Below are 19,748 nucleotides of genomic sequence, written 5' to 3'. Positions count from 1 at the left end.
TGTCCCTTTTTGTATATCTTCTCTGTGACTAGTTTGTTTTTACTTCCCATAAAGCCTTCACACTACCTCCATGTTGTAGCATGTCAGGAGTTTTCTTCCTCTGAGCCTGAGTGGTAGAGCATGTACCACATTTAGTTCATCAGTTCACCCATCGATGCACAGTTCTCTGTCTCACCTTTTGGCTACTGTGACTAATTTTTCTGCAAATGTGAGCATTTGCAGATTTTTTTGTTAAGACCCTACTTTTCACTTTTTAAATTGTATACCCAGAAGTGAATTGACGGATTGGAGAGTGAGACTAGATTTTTAAGGAACCTAAGCAGTACGTTTTGCTTCCTGTATCTGATAATTTAGAGATAAGAACTGAGGGGCCAGAGGCTTGGAAGGTTCATTTGTCTATATAAAGAAATGCCTAGAGTTGACTATGTAGCTCAATGGTAGAGTAGTACTTACCTAGCATTCTTATTGCCCTGAGTTTGGTCTCCAGAAAAGTCAATTAATTTGAAATGCTTACTTAGCTACAGAAGTAAGAATAAGATACAGAGTGATCTATTAATACAAAGCAATCTATTATCAGACTGTATTTTGTTCCAAACAATTCTTAAAGAATGATCATATCTCTCTACAATTCTCTAAGGTCATGACACAGCTCTGTGGGGCCAATTCCCCATGTTCATATTGGCCTTTAGTTAACTTCCTTGAACACATTAACCCTAGGCGTAATGGCTTCTTTGCACCAGCTGATGAGCATGCTGGAGAAAAGGGAATGAGTGTTCTGTACTATGGTGATATGGGGAACCTTTTCTACACTGGCTCAGCTCACCATTCCTCCCTCCCACAGCAGTGGGATGCTAGTGACATTGTTGGCTGAGTGAATACTTTATTTATTTATTGCCTAGGCTTTTCAAGTTTTCTTCATAGTGAGTGGAGGACACATTACACATCTTCATAGGCTGGCTTTATTAACAGATGTAACATAACAGGCTTACCTGTGCACATTTCTTACTCATCATCATTGTCTTCCTCCCCCTCCTCTCCCTCCTCATCCCTCTCCTCCCCCTTCTCCTCCACTTCCAGTAATTCTTATAAGCTATTAAGTGCATCTGCTTTCATCATATTCCCCCTAATTATCCTCTTTCAGTTTTAGCACTGATGTCTGTTTTAAAGACTGGGTGACATTGTATGCATTCTCCACAAAGGCAAAGGCATAAGTATCTCCAAGTTCTTGTGCTGCTTCTGTGGCTGGAACTGCTCCAGGGAGACTTCTAGACATTGTGATTTAATTTCTCCTGACTGCTGGTGACCTTGGGAATTTTGGACATAGATAATTTTGATTGGCACTGTATAGAAGAGAAAAAAGACCCACCCCAAGTTCTGTCCCTGAGGAAAGCAGTGAGAAGCTATAGTTTTGATGAGGAATAAGCTGGAATTTGCAAAGGGGTACAGGGGACAGTTTGGGACCTTCTAATTTTTAGAGACAAGCAGTTTGGTTAAGTTATGGGTTGGAGTTAGGACAGTGACATAATAATGAGATAATGGAATATTGGGAGAAATACCAATTATACTCCTTAATCATATTTATGGGATTATAAAGACTAAAAGAAACAGAAGTTTGGGGTTAGAGAGATGGCTCAGCAGTTAACAACACTGGCTGCTCTTCCAGAGGACCTGGGTTAATTCTCAAGCACCCACCTACGTGTCAACTCACAACTTTTGTAATCACCGATCTTGGGGAATATGACACCCTCATACAAACATGCATGAATGCAGGCAAAACACTAGGGCATATAAAATAAAAAATAAATCCTTTAAAGGAAAAGAGTCAAGTTTAATGAATATGCTGGCATCTGTAAGGATATTTTGAACCAATGGTGATCTATTTTTCTAACATCCTCAAGTTTAATTAAAATAATTTAAAATTTCAATACCATGTTTTCCCATTGGTTTTTATGTGTTTTTATTTGCTTCCATGGTTAGTGGTACAGTGTATCTTTAGGTCATTTTAATTTCATATTTGTTGCCAGGTTGCTATCACTGCTTCAGAAATCTTTGTCGATTTCAAACATCCCCTTACATAAATGTGACACTATGTATTTTTGAATCATGAGTTTGTGTATGCTTCTAATTAAATATTTATCAAGCTGAACATTTATCAGCCAGCAATGATGTCCACGTAAATGAATGCTTAATGTCAGGTAGGGACTCATTGCATCTCAAAGCAGAGAAAGTCATCTGCCCATGTAAGTTGGATATGTATGTGCTTGGGGTGGAATACAGGTGTTGAAGACTCGTCTGTTAGAAAAGCATCAAGTAAGGAAGCTATTTGCCTCTGGCCTTTAAAGGTTTGTAAGCACTATAGGTTACCAGTCCATTGATGAAAATGAATTGGGCTCAAAAATAGATGTGTGCGCAGGAGGGTGGGATGTAGATGGAGTGCAGCATAAATACAAGAGGATAAACAACCAGCCTTAGCGCCTAATTACAGTGATGAGGAAGGGGGTGTTCCAGAATACAGCTAAGCTGGGTTGCACTGGTAGCCCAGGAGCACTGGGTTATGTCTTTCAATATGTTGAAGTGTAGATGAAGCAATAGACTCTATAAATTTTTATGAATGCTTGTTATTAAGAGACATAAATATATAAAGATGGCTGAAGGAAATAAAATAAGTTTCAGCTTTAATAATTAAAATTTAAAAGAAACAAATAGGTCATATCTAAAGATAGCTCATTTTTTAAATAGTATCTGCAATCAACAGATATGTTTATCATTAACTTAAACAGCAATTTTTTGACATGATTTAACAAGGTTGGTTACCATCTTTCTTAGAATAAATTTTGGACCTTAATGTAAAGAAAGTAAAGAAGACTAGAATTGTGTTGGCAAATCATGAGTTAATTTTAAAAACCCAGCTGTGGGATTAGAAAACTTCATTGAAAATTACCTTCATGAAACTACTGAGCCGGAGCTGAGGTGTGGCTTAGGGCAAAGCACGTGCAGAACAGGCTAAAGTCCTGAATTTGATTCCCAGTTCCACCAAAATCACAACCAGAAACAGGAAAACAAACAAACATCAACAACAACAAAATGATTGAACAGGGTATATTTTATACTAGAAGACAGCTCCTCTGATTCTTACACAAATGTATTCAGATACCAGAAAGAGATTTTAGAATTACAGAAGTATGTGGTATGTTTTTCTAGTCTGGTCAGATTTTTTAAAATGAAAACAAGTAATAAACATTTTTGTTTTTTATACCACATTTTTCATACTTATTTTTAGAGTTTCCACAAGGACTCATAAAATCAGAAGATATTAAAAGTTAATGGAAAAATAAAGGGTGAAAATTAGAACCAAGAAGTAGGATGATATACCAGAGGAACAAGGTGAAGACTCTTGAGTGGGACCCGGAGAGGGGAGGGGTAATGGGGGAGCTCAGAGGTTAAGACCTCTTGCAGTCTTGTCACGTCTCACAGGACAGCTCACAACTGCTTAAAACTCCAGTTCCAGGGCGTCTGATGGCCCTCCTCTGGCCTCAGTAAGACTCCTCCATGCACCTGGTACACATAAATTCGCACAACAAGCACAGATCATTAAGTCTTTGTGCACTACAAACGGCTGGGTGTATACAGTATCAAGTGAGTCTGGCCATTACCATGTGTGGCTTCAAGTACTTGGATGGGGTTGTCCAAATGGAGATGTGCTGTATATAGAAAACATACCACATATTAAAGTCTTTATACAAAAAAAATCTCTTTTAGCTTTATATTAGTATGGTGGTAGTTTGTAAACGCTGAGTGAAATAAGTAAGATTACTTTCATCTGTTTCTTTGTAGTTAGTGCTGTTTCTACTAGCCAATGTAAGCATGCATGTGCGGCCCTCACTGTTTGCTTGTTTCTTTCACATGTCGACTAGAAGCAGGCAAGTTTGTCTTGTGAGGGCTGTGTAGCTCTATATGTATCATATGTGAAAGCATCATTTTGCTAGGTGGTCAGCAGAGGTTATTCCTGGAAACTGGACCAGGAGGCCTCATCAATAACAATTTGTTCTGAGGTTATTCCATTCCTAGATGAGTGGATGACTGATCTGTTTTAAACTGTTAAAAAAAAAAACTATCACTATATTCAGAATGATTACATAAGGTAATTTTTAGCAAGGAAATGATTAAGGGTGTGTAATTAATTTAAATAGTGATGAGTGTTATGTATGGAAGGTCCTACTAAGTCCAAAGCAGAGTTACTCATGGTCTTTGACATTTATTGTCTTCCTCTTTCAAAAGTCAAGAAGTACCCTGCCAGAATTTCTCCAGTTAACTTACTAATTGAGATGGCTCACAGATTCTGCTTCAATTATCTTCAGTAAATAAAATATCCAATAACTAGTACCTGTGAAATTAATCCTTAAAACGTTTAAATAAATACTAAATAGTGTGTCATTCTTTAAAATAAGCCCTACTTATCTCAAAGTTGGGATGAATATGTATGAGGTACACATTCTTGTTTGCTGTGACTCCTTAAGGAGAAAAGTGTATTTAATTGAGTCTGTCTGTCTAATGATTTCAGAAGTCTAATGACTTAAGTCAACATGTGTCTTATTTATGCATATATGTATGCATAGGTGTGTTTGTTTATTTCATGCATAGTTATTTAACACTTACTCTGTGCCAAGGACTGTTCTGAGAAAATCAGTCCCTGTTTATTTCAAAATAAGCTGCTTGGAGCTTTCTCTGAGTCACACCCTGTTCTATTCCCTCATGCATACTCATGCTTTTCTTCCAAGCAGAGAAGGGCAGACAGAGACATTGAGCAACTCTTCCAAGTTCACACAGCTGCTCTGGGAGTCATTGGGAGCCAACCTCTGGATGCACCCTGGCTGTGCTGCAGCCTGTGCTCTTACCTGGCTTTGCAAGCTCTCCACTTTACCTTTATGTCTAGTCAGAGTGACTTGGATTTAGGCCCAGATGGTGCCATCTTCTGTGTGTCAGAGGGTCATAGAAGCTTCCTATAATACCCACAAATTCTACCATGAGAACAGGCACATAACAGAGCTTAATTCTGAAGGCAAAGTATCACAGCTTCCTGTGAATTTATGATTCACTGTTTGGACTAATAGGTGGCATTATGTGGTAATTATACAAAATAGCTTCACATAACAGCTCTGTTTATATTAAAAGTAAACTTACAGTGTGACCTGGGAATGTTATGGATATGCAGTTGCTCTTCTCCTTACCCCATCTTTAATGCTTAGGTAGGTTACGTTTTCTCATTTAATTAGCATCTATCTAGTTCTTTGGCAGTTTGATGTTTTCTAGTCACTACTTAAGTGAAGAATGTCCATAGATGCTCTAGAGTGTGGTCCAAAGTGATTTTATTATACTAACTGCTTTCAGGCTTTACAAGAGACAGAAACGTAGACTGAGTTCCTCTGAAGGTTTCCTGAATTGCTCTCAAAGAAGTTTCTGTAATATAGTGGCCAATGATTGGTTAGAGTGCTTTTTGTTCTTTCATAGCTTCAAGAAACAAATTTTATGAGAAATACTATAATGTATAATTTTCTTTGTCTTTCATGGTAGTTACTTTTTTTTTCTTAAACTTTGTAATTTCATCACAACTTTAACATACTTTTCCTCCCTCAGGCTTTGTCACCTACAGTTGAATTCATTCGTCTTGTTATATAAGACAGCAGATTCGCCAACTTTCCAGATTGTTCTTAAACACCCAACCTTCTCATTTCAAAGATGTCCTCCAGAATGTTATACCTGAACATATTCCTGTTTACATACATTCATTCATCCAACAAATATTTACTATATGTTCAGCTACAAGTTCTATGCCAATTCAAAAGACACGTTTGTCCCTCCCCTGGCGCTATCTGTCATGTCCATGTTTCAGTTAAGTGGTACAAGGGATGTATAAATTGCAAAGACTTAAGAACTTAGGATATAGCACACCATTTTTTGGCTAGATTGTCTTCTACAGTGTTAGAGCTAAATGGTACTGTAAAATCCCACTTTAGTGTTCTTAGTTTCCGTATGAACACGTTGCACACATGTAAACCCTCCATCCGTGGAGCATCTGCAATTGATTTTCTTTCTACCTTGTCTTTAGAGAATAGGTCATTAACATTTTATTGTTTCATTATCAGCAGCACCTTAGCTTAATCAGGAGGGACCACCTTTGTATTAATCAGTTTCTTCTTTTTAACTTGGGCCATTTCATATGAAGTTACCACACACGCAAAATTTAAGTCACCATTTATTCAGACAGACATTTCTAACATTTCTAGTCATTTTAATTGAACCTGTTTAAACTTCAGCTTTTCACAGTGATTGGCAGGTCAGTGATGAATATCTAGAGATGAAAAACTCCAAGGCAGGGGAACAGATCTGAGAATCCACAGGAGAGGGACATAAATGCTAATTACACATTGACTTTAATTTCTGGTTTGTCATAGTAGCCTGCAGGTGTATATCTTGGCTGTGGGCTATTCTCAGAGCCTCATTTGTATCTGAGATTTTCTTTAATAATGTTGCCGCCATGAAGAGCTCTTTAATCTCTGACTCATTTACAATTCTCTTTCTCTTGATATAAGAAATAATTAATTGAAAGATGAATGTAGTTGTTATTTTTTTCTGGTTATTGCAGATTAAGGTATATGGGTGGGAGGTGTGTCCTCACGGGTTCCCCGGAATGCAGTTTCCCTGGGAGCAGTACTTCAGGCTGGCCTCCTGGCCTGGAAGCACAGGCACTCACTCTGGTTTGTTGTCATCATTGCTTCCCTGCAACCACAACCCCTGTGGAACTAAAGAGATCGTTCCACAGACTGTTTCTGTGCTTGTAGCTGCTCCCTGCGGCTGAGGAACAAGCTTGTCATTGGCAGGTACAAGGTAACTGAGAGTCACTTAGTTTATTTTTTAATCAGTGGTGATTTTTTTTTCCTTTCCTACTGCTTGAATTTTTTTGGATGGGGCTTGAATTGGTTGGATGGGTTATTCAAAATTTAGGGATATGTCTACTTTGTCATTTCCATGTGTTTAAAAAAATTCTTTTATTGTTTGAAATATTCAGATCATATTGTCTCCCAGTTCCTCCTAGAGCCTTTGCTGCCACCTTACCTCTCCAGCTTCACCTTCTCATTTCCTTTTAAATTTCATAAGCCCATGAACTCATTTTTTCAGCCCACATGCTTCTGGGTATGGAGCATCCACTGGAATAGGAGTGACTTACCAGAAGCCACACCATTTAGGGAAATGAACTGTCCCTTCTCCTCAGAAACCATCAACTCCCTATAGTTCTTCAGTTGAGGTGGGTCTAATGGAATCTAGTGGCTTGAGTTTGTGCATGCCCTGAGCAGGCCATCATGGCTGCTAAGAGTTGATGAGTGCAGCCACCCTCGCACATCCACAAGACACTGTTTACTTTACTCCTCCATGGCCCTGGCTCTCAAAATCTCCTCGCCCCCTCCTCTATGATTGTCTCTGAGACTTGGAGGAAGGGTATGATAAAGATTTCTCATCTGTGGCTGAGTATATCACAATCATGTGTTCATGTAATTTATGTAATTTGGCCAGTTCTAAGTTGCTTCATTAAGTGCTCTCCATTACACAAAGAAACCTCTTTGATGAGGTTTGAGGGCTTCCACAGTCTATGACCCTGAGATAACTTGTCTTCCATGATTTAGCTACCTTTTGTATTTAGCTGACATTTTGACCACCTATGTGGGTTTTGCCATGCCTTCATATACTCTATTATTTTCTTAGCCTTTCACTTTTGCAGTTATGCTGGAGGCCTTTTCTGGAGAGTTCCAGCTAAACTAACTTACCTAGAGTATTTCTCCTTCATAACGGAGTCCCCATGCCCTCTGTTTGTGCAGCCCTCCCATGCTTTGTCCTGACGTTGTCCTGTATTAACTGAGTTCAGCTACATACACAGAAATTTAAAACCCCTGAAGTATTTGTTGGCTAACCCCCCGTCTGTCCACATTCCTCATATTTACATAATTTGAGTGTAGACACTTGCTTTTAGGGGCCATCCTTATTATTAAAGATTTACCTAGTCTCAGCACTTCTGCAGCTGATCTCTGAGACGGCTCCTGTTTTTTGGTTTGACAGGTTCTCCCCATCCCCCTAACACACACACACACACACACACACACACAAATTTAAAAATATGATATGGTTTGTAATTTGACAGGCAAAATTTTAAGAGGTCTATCTTTTATGTATTTTTTGGAAAATATGTGTATATGTTTGTGTGTGTGTGTTTGTGTGTAGATGTTTGTAGAGATTAGGTAGAGGTCATCGTCAGTCAAATGTCTTCCTCAGTTCTCCTTATTTTTGAAGCAGTTCTTTCATTGAACTTAGAGCTCACCAATTTGGGTAGACTGACTGGGCAACAAGCCCCAGGGATCATCTTGTCTCTATGGCCCAGTCCTGAGTTTACATGCATGTGCTGTTGGCCCCTTTTTCTTTTAGATGGGTGCCAGGGGTAGAACTCAGATCCTTATGTGTTTGTGGGAAGCACTTCCCCTCTGAGACATCTCCTGAGTCCTTCCTTGTTTTGTTTTTAAAACATTTGTGAAGAACAAAGTGAAAATATTGGAATGGTGCTGACCAGAAATGTGACTGAACTTCATGCCTGTACGGTATGCTGTCTTTAGGCTGATGCTGAGAACTGATAATGTGCTTAGAAAAGGCATTCTGGACTCAGGAATGGCTTCATGCTGCTTGAGTCAGGGTTTGTCTTTAGTCTAATTGATAAAGGTTGGCCACAGCCCAAACCAACCATACAGATACGACCCGTAATGTTTCCTAATGGATCCCATGTAATTGGATGTGACACATAAATATGTTTATATTAAACCCTTTCATAAAGAAATAGTATTGCTCAGTATACCCACATTTATTCATTGTATAGTATTCTCATTTTATGCCTGCAGCTTCCTGTTTTTATGCATGTCCTTTGTTCATTGAAAACTTAAAGATTCTTCTGTCCTGGTGTGCCCTGAATTCCCCCACAAACGTTCCTAACTCCATCTGTGTTGCTATTAGACCTAGCTAGCTGTGTGTCACTTTGATTTACACACTGTGAAATCACATCCAAACATCCTTGTGATTGCCATCTTGTTCTCCTTGATAGTTCTTCACTTGGTCCAGGAGAAGTTAGGGCAGACTGAAATCACATGCAGTCTCTTTGAGGAGGCAAGTCATATATTTGGACACAGGTGTTTTGATGCAGAAATGGTCTAAGAAGTATTTTGCCATATCTGGTAGTCTCGAAAGATTTCTACCACCCTCATCAATCAGGTGGAATTTCGGTGGAGCTTTCCTTGTTCAACCAGTTGACATTTTTTGATTATCAATGATTTCTTAATTTCTTTTTTTTTGGGGGGGGGGGTGGTTGAGACAGAATTTCTCTATGTAGCCCTGGAGATCAGCTAGAGAGATCAGCCTGCCTCTGCCTCCTGGGATTAAAGGTGTGGGCCCCCACTGCCCAGCTTAATTTTCATTTAACTAGAATCTATTCTTTCAGTGGTTTTAGGTTTATACCAAACTTGAACAAAGTATATAGACTTTCTGTGCATTCTGTGCCCTAACCCCTACCTATGTACAGTGTCGCACACCAGAGAGAGATGTTTCCCAACATTGACAAACCGTGGTAGACAGCTGAGATCCTGCAGTATGAGGTCTTTGCAGATGGGCTGCTTGCATTTAATAATAGGCATTTGTGGTTTTTCTGTGTCTTGTCTATTGTGTGACACATCATTTCTGTGCTGAATACTGTCCATCAGGATTTACCAGTTTCTACTAATCTCCAGATGGTTATCATGGTTGTCTCTAATTATTGTCAGCTATGGACAAAGCTGCTGTTAACTTCCACATATAGAGATTTCTTTGTGGACAAGTTTTTAACTCTCAAGTAAATTTCAAGGACTCATATATCTGTATAATATTTATGCTTAGTTGTTTAAGAAAGTACTGAACTTTCTTCCAACATTTGATACCCATGTATTTTACATTTCCCGCAGGTGTGAATAAGAATTCTTCTGTTCCATACTCTTTTAAAGCCATTGTGTGATTCCTGATCTGGAGTTTGTCTACACCATTAAGCAATGCTGCAGATTGAATATAAGAATCTCATACATGGTAGCCAAGTATTTTGTTACTAAGCCCAGTCCTCAGCTCATATTTCATTGCTTAAAATTGCAATTACCTAGTGACATTTGGAGTGGAATATTGATGCCAATGTTTTCTCATCATCTGTATGCTGTCTTTGAGTCGTTCGAGTCCTGTGGCATTTCTTAATCAAATTGTTCTTTTGAGCTTCAAGAGCTTTTTCTGTATCCTGGGTGCTGTCCTTTATCAAATATCATTTTTAGAGATCATTCTGCTATGTGTTTGCTTTTTGTTGTTGTTTTTAATCCTAGCTCTATGAAGTCCTCCGGAGTTGAGTGTGCATGTGCTATGGCTGCTAGTGAGCTGTGATAGACTTCAAACCTAACTCCCTTAATTATTTCTTCCAGGTCAATGTGACTGTGGACTACATTAGACCAGCCAGCCCAGCCACAGAAACAGTGCCTGCCTTTTCAGAGCGTACCTGTGCCACTGTCACCATTGGAGGAATGTGAGTGTTCCACCTGGCATAGACTTGGCTTTGGTTTTAAGTAGATGAATACTCTGCTCAGTCAACCTCCCACCCCCAATGCTTGCTTTCTCTTGCACTTAACCCAGTGGATTATAATTATGTGCCTGTGTAGCACTATATTTATAAAGCACCTTATAATCACTCATTAGCTAATCATATACTTCCATTATTGTTACAATTTAAGATTTATTGGCCTTTGTGTGCTTGGCCCTGTGAAGTACATTATTACTATTCATAATGCTATTTATTGAGTATCAAGCTGTTCCTAGGTACTATCCAAAACTAATTGAGCTTCTTCATGTTGTTGTTTTAGAAAGGTGAGTTTTAGATACTTCCTCCCATTAATAAATTGGGGAAGAAAAAAGAGAGAGTGGTTAACTGATCATTTCTTTGTATAGAGATAATATACTGGTCGTGCCCCAGCTATATTCTAAGGTCTCTGGGTAGCCTGGCTGATGAGCAGAATCTTCCAAGGGAGGCATCTGACCGAGGAAGGACGAAGCCTGCTGGGACATGCTTTCACAATAAATATTAAAACAATCAGTCAGTCCCCAGTAGCAACTCTTATTTTGCATAAAATATACCAGCATGGTCATTGTTTCCATCTCTCCTTACCACTCTTAAGTGTTGTTTGTTACCAAACTGGTATTTTTCTCTTCTTTTAAGGGAGGACAAAAATGGGGCTTTCAGCAAAGCAGGGATTGTCATACTTACTGAGTGTGCAGTGAGCCTAAATCTGAGAAGTGCATACAAGTTAAGGTGGTTCCCTACATAGTTCCTAGAGCTCCCCTGTCGTGTGGAGCCTCTTTCCCCTCAGTGCTGCTTTTGTATTTGGAAAGGACTATTTCTAGGCAGTTTCTACTCCTGTGTTTATTGGCAGTGCTAATGTTCATACAGCCGTTGTCGGTTTCATTTCTGTGGGGCATCTCAGTGTAGGCAACTGATGTCACTACCTTCACATCAACACAGCTTTTATAAGGAGCCAACTTCTCATAGGCCAGATAGTATCTAGAAATGTGGAAAACCAGGTGATATTTTAGTCATCATTTTGTCCAAATATCTTAGAATAGTTATTGTCAGTTTATCACCAGTTCTTCAAAGTGAGTGTATGGTTTTGCATTGGGAAATGCTGGTGGTTAGTATTTCCCTGTATTAAATCTGTGCCTGGAAGAAGCAGGACTTGCCTCTGTAGCTCGCAGTTCCTGCTTCCTAATTACTGGGGAAACAGTCTTACATCTGTGCAAACATGCATCTTTATTTTTGGCAGATGGTCTTCACCATCATTTAACACTTTATCAGAGTGGATTATCTCACTTACATATTACCAAGTTAGGTTAAACATAACCTTACACTTCTAAAATCAGATATTTGGGGACTGGCTTTTTGGGATTCTTAAGTTTTTCGGATAATCCATGACAGCCAACTTTAAAGTATTTCCACATTATGGAAAGTTGTGGCTATGCCTTGTGACTCAGACCTTCAGGTTCAAGTTTGATTTATCACTCCCTCAAACTGAGCAGGTTTTTATTTAGTCCAACAAAAGCGGACTGGCTAGGTGGAATGAGAGAGGGACACTTCCCAGTATTTCTGTAATGGCTGCGCTGTTTACGCCCTGCCAGCAGTGCTGAGAGCCCTCTTCCCCAGCGCTCGGAGCCTTCGTAGGTTGTGACTGTTCTGATCAAGACCTTCTGTTTGGGTCGAGACAATACCTCATCATCCCTTTGGCCCACACTTTTTGTTTGTCTGATCACTAGCAATGGTGAGTATGTTTTAATATGGTCATTTTTATGCCTTCTTTTGAGTAATATTTATTCCAGTTATTTTCCTGTTTTGTTCCATGTTTTGGTCACCTGCTTTTTGTCCATTTAGTTCTTTTCTTTATATCCTGTACTTGGTGTATCCAGAAAGCAGAGACTTGATACAGTCTTGACATGAGAAGTTACAAATATCATTGATGCTATCATTCCCTAGACTGTTATCACCCTGGCATTGGGGATTTTTGTCTCTTCTACTCTAGCCAAAGGAAGCTCTAGTAGCCATCAGATGATACTACAAGAAATTTGTTGAATTATTTGTTAACTGTAATGCAGTGGAAGTCTCTTTAGGAAGCAGGCCTAAGAGTGTTTGAATATTTCATTCCTGGATGGTACAGTTTTGTTTGTTGGTTGGTTGATGGTAGTAAGGCGGACACAGGTCAGAGGACAACTTCAGGAGTCTGTTCTCCTTCACCATTGGATTCTGGAGAACAAATCCAGGTCTTCAGGCTTGCCAAGGAAAGCCTTTTCTCCACCCACTTTGGGTTTGTAACTGAAAGTTTTGCTCCTTTCCTTGTTCTAGAAGCTCAGTGATAAGGTTGGTTTTCCCTAGCAAGTGGACCTCCAGACTTGCTTTCTGCATCCCACAGGAAGTGCTTTGTTTTCTCTTCATCTTAGTTTGTAGTTACTTTTCTCCTTTCATCCCTGAATTTTCTTTAGTCTAAAATAATATTGTAGAAAATTGAGTTTTTAATAAAATTCAAGCATTTCACTTATATTCAGAAATAATCTGTATTAAGAACCTTTTATCTGATTTAATGGTTAGTTATTTAAAACCACTGTGGAGAGAAGAGGATTTTGCCTAAGCAAAGATTTTCCTTTATGTGGGAGGTAGGGCCTGCATCTACCACAGTGTTTGTGTGGAGGTCAGAGGACACCTTGAAGGTCTGCCCTCTTTTTACCATGTAGGTTCCAGGGATCAAACTTAGGTTGTCAGACTTTAGCAGCCCCTGGACCAATTGAGCCATCTCACTGGCTCATATTTTCAGATCTCTAGTACATGAGAAACACAGGTCACTTACTTGGTGTCCCAGTGAACAGCATATCTGAAATTAGGATTCAAAAATACTAATAGCAGAACCTTATAATTCTGAACTCTTTTTTGCCTTTTTCTCTTATAGTTGTGTGCCTCATTTATTTTCAGCCATATGAAAGATGTTCCCCTCTATTCAGCTTTTAAGGCATGTGAGTTTTTCATAAACATTCTCTGTGTGCTTATATCTTACTGTTTAACGTGACATTTAAAGAAACATAATTAAAATACAAGCCCAAATAGTAAAATCTTGACTTAGGGACAAAGTAAATGACTGAACAAAATCAGTGAGGTGTTGAGGTTTGTGAGGGTGGCCCTCTGTCCCTCTCTCAAGCACCTTTTCTACATTTGCTGTGGTCATGGGTTATGAGGGTATGTTAAGGGAGTGGTTAACGGTATTGAGTGGTGAGCATTTTCTTTCTGGAAGGCAGGCTTTGCCCTGGCTCGTCACTGTGTGGTGTGGAGTGAAGAAGAGAGCCATCTAAATGTCTCTGCAAACTTACATGTCTACATGAGGCCTGCCCCACACCTCATGGCTCTCCCATTGTTCAGACTCCTGACTGGAGAAGCTCCTTTGAAGTTGATGATTTCTGGGGAACAACAAAAAAGAGGCAGATGAGATGGTGTCTTGCAAAGGGCTACTTCAAAGGGGACTTTTAGAGGTACCGCACATGCAAAATGTGTGCGCTGTCTGTATTCTCAGTAGGTCTCAGTGGAACCCTTATGATTTCCCTCTTAATGTTTATATGTAAGGGAGGTGACTTGTAGGCCCCTGTGGACCCTTGATGGTGTCACCCATGCTTCAGCTCCTCATGCCTTTCCCTCAAGGAAATCAATGCAAACAGGGTTCATCATTCCTCTAATAGATTAAATTTTGATTAACTTGGCTGTGGAGTTGGCAAGAGCTGTTATCTGTTAATCAAAACAGTTTAAATAAAAAATAAAAAGACCAAACTTTGAGTCCTTTCTTATTCTCTTGCTCCTGGGTTGGGAATTAGCTGATCTTTTTAGGCCTGGTTTGTGATGCAAAGCTGTCAAATGGCACTGCCTGTTAATTACTTTTTATTGTATTTAAGACACTTAAATAACTCTTCTTGTGATTTAGTCTTCTATGTAATTAGCTGCAGTGATTAAAATCTCATTCTTTCTTTCTTGCCAGTGCTTTCTTGAAAAGTGAGATTTTTCTGGGGTGACCTTTCCCTGTGCTGGACTTCCCAATTACTTTGAGCTCCAATTTGGCAAATCCATAAAACCTATTAACTCATATAGCTCATATTTCTGTATGTCATATATTCAAAGAAAAGTATTATAAGACTATTTGTTCATACTTAAAAGACAACTAAAATTATAACAAGAGTTTAGCTTCACACAAATACACACTCTCCCCATCTCCCCAACTTCATCCCTGCAAATCAGTCATACGTCAAGATACATTTGTCAACCAAGCCATTTCCCTGCTGTTTCTCAGTACATAGCATGTTTTACACTGGTAGGAAATGTTGGAGGGGCCGTGTTTTAGACAGGTAAGGAATGGCTCAGTATGGAAAACAAACAGTGGGAAGATGCAGGCTCATCCCTTACAAGCTCACTTTGTGAGAGACATGGTTTGGGTTTTGTAACAGTTTTTGCTCTCTTTCTGGGTGTCTCTGTGTCCCTTCCTCACCCTTCTTGGCCCCTTCATTGCCTCTGCCTCTCATCTTGATAGCAGTGTTGAGTATAAGGCCTTCCATCCCAGGAACTGTCCACACTATGTGTGTTTAGGGCTCCTGGGTGAGCTCTTTGCCTGAATACTATCTAGCAGATCCATCTTTGTGAACTCCCTTCTGCCTTTGTGGGTTCTTCACAAATAGAACTTCACTCTCCTAAAGTCACATGGGCCAGACTTCTGAACTCCCAAGGAAAAGGCTGACTTTTGATTTCTCAGGAGCACTTTTGTTCCAGCTGTTTTACTGAAGCATTGGGTTAAGTCTTGTCTCACTCTGTTGGAGTAAGCCTCTTTTAATCCTAGTTGGTTCTCTCCACTCCTCCACCCCCCACCCCCATCAAAATAAGAATACTTATCATATGATCTCCAGAGTTCTCTGTAGCTCTGAAGCCTTCGCTGTCAGCCAATCTCCCCCTCAGTTTTAAGTCTTAAACTATAGCAGTACCATCTCTCTTTCAAACTATACATGGAAAGAAAGTAGCCTCTTGAAGTTGTCTTTTCTGACTGAGCCCCAACACTACCTGCATTTAAAGGAGATGCTTAGATTGTTTTCTGGGAGGCATGGGCTACTTGATTAATGCATTTTTCACTTTGTGTAATAGCAGGACTTCCTTTGGTTTTCGTCTCTGTCAGTAAGTGGCTAACAATACTTGGGAAAATAGTTGACTCAATTCTCTGATAACTCAAGTATAGCAATCATTTGAAGAGACTTGTCCCACAAGATCATGACAGTTGAACAAATTCAGGATCAGAGTCTGAAAGATAGTGTTGAGCTTCACACAGATCTGTCTCTTTTGTTCAAGTATTTTGTGACTGTCTCTGAACAGCTCATGCTGCCAAGTCTTGCTTCTTTAAAGCCCTTGGTTTCAGATTACTTGATAGCCATTACTGCTTTATGGAGCTTCAGGGTAGCATTTTATAATGGCACCTGTGAATGGACAAATTATGTGAGAGCTTTTTTTTCCCCTATTTTTCTTCTTATAGTAGCAATTGAGTATACTGCCTGGCCGTGGAGGACTTCCTGGGTTGGGCATACTTCCTCAGTTGATTTAGAACTCTTCTTTTCTTTTTCCCAGAGCAGATGATGAAGAGCCTGAGAGTCAGTGAGGCTTTGCCTCAGACCAGTAAGTTAATCCTCAGGGAAGACTGTCTTTGAATATTGATAGATGCTGGCATAACAAGGGAGGGCTCAAGGCTTCTCTGACTGTCTCTTAAGAACCATGAGACTTAAGTGTTAATTCTTTAATTTTATGTGTATTGGTATTTTGCTTGTCTGCATGTCTAGGCACCACTTTGGAGCTTGGTACCCATGGAGTCCAGAAGGGGGCGTCAGATCTCCTAGAAGTAGTATATAGATGGTTATGAGCCACTGCACCATGTAGGTGCCAGGAATTGAACCCAAATCTCATGAAAGAACAGTCTTAACCACTGAGCCATTGTTTTAACCCCTTAAAATTATTTTTATTTTTAAGTATGTGACTATGTTGGGGGTAGCACAGAATATGCACACTTGGGAGTATAGTACAGGTGTTCATGGGGTCTAGGAGAGGCTGTTGGATCCCTTAGATATAGGGCTAGCAGAAGTACCAGATGTGTGTGTGTCAGGAACCTAGCTCATAACTGCTAAGCAATCTCTCTAGTTGCACTTCTCTCTCCCTCCCCTCTTCTCTTTGTTCTTTTTCTGGTAAAGAAAGAGAACAGTCTCCCATAGCCCACGATTACCTCAGTCTTATTAAGTAGTGCAGGATGATCTTAAACTCTTAACTCTTTCCTCATCCTAATAAGGATAGCATCAGACACTCCACCTGTTTTCCTTCTGGATATTAACTGTCTTTACAATATTTATGAGGAGTTTTTCTCAAGAAACATAGGTGTTATTTATTCAGAGCATAAAAGGTTAATTTTTATTCCAGGTTTGCCAGGCTTTTGCAGAGACCTCATCTTACTATTTGGAAATATGGTGAATTATTATAGGAGAACTAATTCTTATGAGTATTAGATAGGTCAGCAACTGACTGAAACATTCAAGAGCCACTCAGTGAAGCCTGCCCACTCTTTATCCTGGTTCATTCAGGGTGGAAAGCTCTGGGAATTCCATTCAGGAGCCTCCAGGGTAGCCACTTTGATAGTTTGGCTTATTCCGTTCAGTTGACTTTTTTTCTGATCACTGTTACACTGGTGTGCTCTCTATTCTTAATGTTAAGAAAACTGCCAAGCTCAAACTCCTTTTCCCCTTTTAAACACTTACTTTCTTTTGTGATCATGATATATAGCATTTATTGCATTTCTCTTCTGTCATCCTAATTTTCATCTGTAATTTGTCCATAAATTTATCCTAAAAGTTTAATTCTCCGATAGTAGTTATAATATATAATTGCATTAGACATTCGAATTATTTATATTAGACCAAAAAGAGTGATAGTGATTAAGCCTATAGCAGAGAAGTCACTGTAGCGCAGTCTACCAGAAGTGTACATTGTTCTCTCAGACCATCTCTTTCTGTGCCTCAAGCTCAGCTTTACCTCCTGGCTTTCTCTGTGTTGTTTCCTTTCACCTCACTGAAAAAACTTCCTTTTTTTCATGTGTTGAGAAGCAAACTTTCTGAATTCTTGCATTTCTAGGACAATCTTCATATGGACTGAGCTCTCAATTATTCTAGCTTCAAAATACCTGAATTTTTAAGAACTTCTGTGAACTTTAAAGTCTTATAGGTTTTACAGTATTTTTATTTAAGTTTGTTTTACTGAAATGCTTTTAATTTGTTACTAGTTATATTTTCGCCCCCGCTACATACTTACTGGGTTGTTTAAAAGAATATCCATCTTTAAAAGTTTACTTTTTGTTTTATTTAGTCTTGAGACAGGTCCCTGCTATGTAGCTTACGCTGACCTTGAACTCAGGCCGCCTTCCTCAGACTCCTGAGTTCCAGAAATCATGTGTACACAGCACCACACTTGGATTCTAGGAGACTTTTAAAAACTTAGTATCTTGGGTTATTTTCTCCCTGTTTAACTCTCTTTTTTACTTTTGTAAACTATATTGGACCTTTTGTCATGGCCTTCTCTAGAGACCTTCCTTTACATTCCCCTTCAATGTTGGAAGAGACACCTCAACCACCTCCTCCAGCATCCTTGTTTGCTCAGCCAATCACACATAGTTGACTTACATTCACTTTTGTGCTTATTCATTCATCATATTTGTTCATTTAGTTACCCATGAGTTGATTCTTCATGTATTTATAGAGTGCTTGTGTGTTTATTGTGTGCACTGTGTAAGGCATCATAACTGTACTGCTAAAGCCAGAAAGATTTCTACCTTCACAAAATTTACTGTTGATGTAGCTCACTTTATTTTGGTTGATTTACTTTAGCACTTTAATTTCTATTTAAATGTACTATTATAGTACCATCATTTCAGTTTAGAAACACAATTTTATTATCTCTGAGTACTACTTAAAAGAATGAGCACCTGTTTCATCTGTGACTGATTTGTTCTCTTTGTTTATTTTGTTCCTTTTCTTCTCAAGTCCCCACTTGTTCTGGGTACTTTGACTTATACGTATGGAGACAGGCAGATGCTTAATAGTTGAAGCAGGGTGATGTTCTCTGTATTGTCACAGTGCTGCTCCCCAGACCGTCTCAGATGGGAAAGGGAGAAGTGGGCAGGCTATGTCAGAAGTGGCATTTCTTTACAAGGTACTCCCTGAATGTCAGACCTGGAGCAGGAAACTTCAGAGCCTGGTGAAGTTGACTTGGCAGACAGGGCTCTGTTAGGAGTTTAGTGCACTTCACAGGACAGAAACTGGCTGCATTGCGGTGTGCTCTCTCCCCTGCTTTTCGTTCCGGCTACAGAAGCCATCTGGTAGTTTCAAAGTTACATTTCCTACTGTCTACATAGACCACATGTTTCCTTGGGACAAACAGCCTGCTGATTGATAATTTGAAGACTGGCTTTGCTATCAAGTTGGAAGTCACATTCTTCTAAAGGCTTTTCTCAAAGACTGAAAGTGAAGGCTACCTTTCTCACCTTTTGTGAGTTGTGGAGTAATGAAGACTTACAAGTCTGGAGCCGTAAAGTGAGGAATTTATAGTTTCGGCTTCTTTTCATACAAGGTATGAGAACTTAAGTGGCTTCTAGTCTTCTGTTATGGGTGACCTCTGTAGCAAGCTGGCAACGAAGGCAGAAAATCTGTGAAGGTGAATCCTTTTATGTGAAAACTGGACTAATGGGGAAGACTAACCAACCCTGTGTCATTTTCTATAATTTGATTAAAATGGTTCCAAAACACCCCTCTCTTCAAACCTCATCTAGAAGGAGTAGGAGACAAGAGAGCCTTGCAGAATTTAAAGCACTTTGCTAGTAGACATTCAGTGTTCAATGCAGTTTTCCTAGTGTACTTTTTGTAAGTGGATTTCAGGGAGACCCAGGAGTGCTCCCTCTGCCCAGCTCTTCTGAATGGGGTTTCTGATTGGTGGTTTACTGGTGTCTTCAGAGCATCCTCAGTGTGGTCCTTTGAATTTCCAGTTCCCTGTCGTCTTGGTGTTCATGCCATTT

The 19,748-nt window shown here is 39.5% G+C and overlaps 1 protein-coding gene across 1 annotated transcript in view; it reads left to right on the top strand.

The window, feature by feature from the left end:
- The window catches only part of Snd1 (staphylococcal nuclease and tudor domain containing 1), a 391,069-nt gene that overhangs the window by 156,855 nt on the left and 214,466 nt on the right, over positions 1-19,748 (top strand). The window contains exon 12 of the mRNA XM_034518746.3: positions 10,521-10,621. Coding sequence (XP_034374637.1) covers positions 10,521-10,621 — 101 coding nt within the window. The remainder of the gene's footprint in view (positions 1-10,520; positions 10,622-19,748) is intronic.

The sequence above is a fragment of the Arvicanthis niloticus genome, chromosome 15 (genome assembly GCF_011762505.2).
Source record: "Arvicanthis niloticus isolate mArvNil1 chromosome 15, mArvNil1.pat.X, whole genome shotgun sequence".
Lineage (NCBI taxonomy): Eukaryota > Metazoa > Chordata > Mammalia > Rodentia > Muridae > Arvicanthis > Arvicanthis niloticus.
Note: the sequence above shows the minus strand (reverse complement) of the source record. Positions and strands in the feature narration are given on the sequence as shown.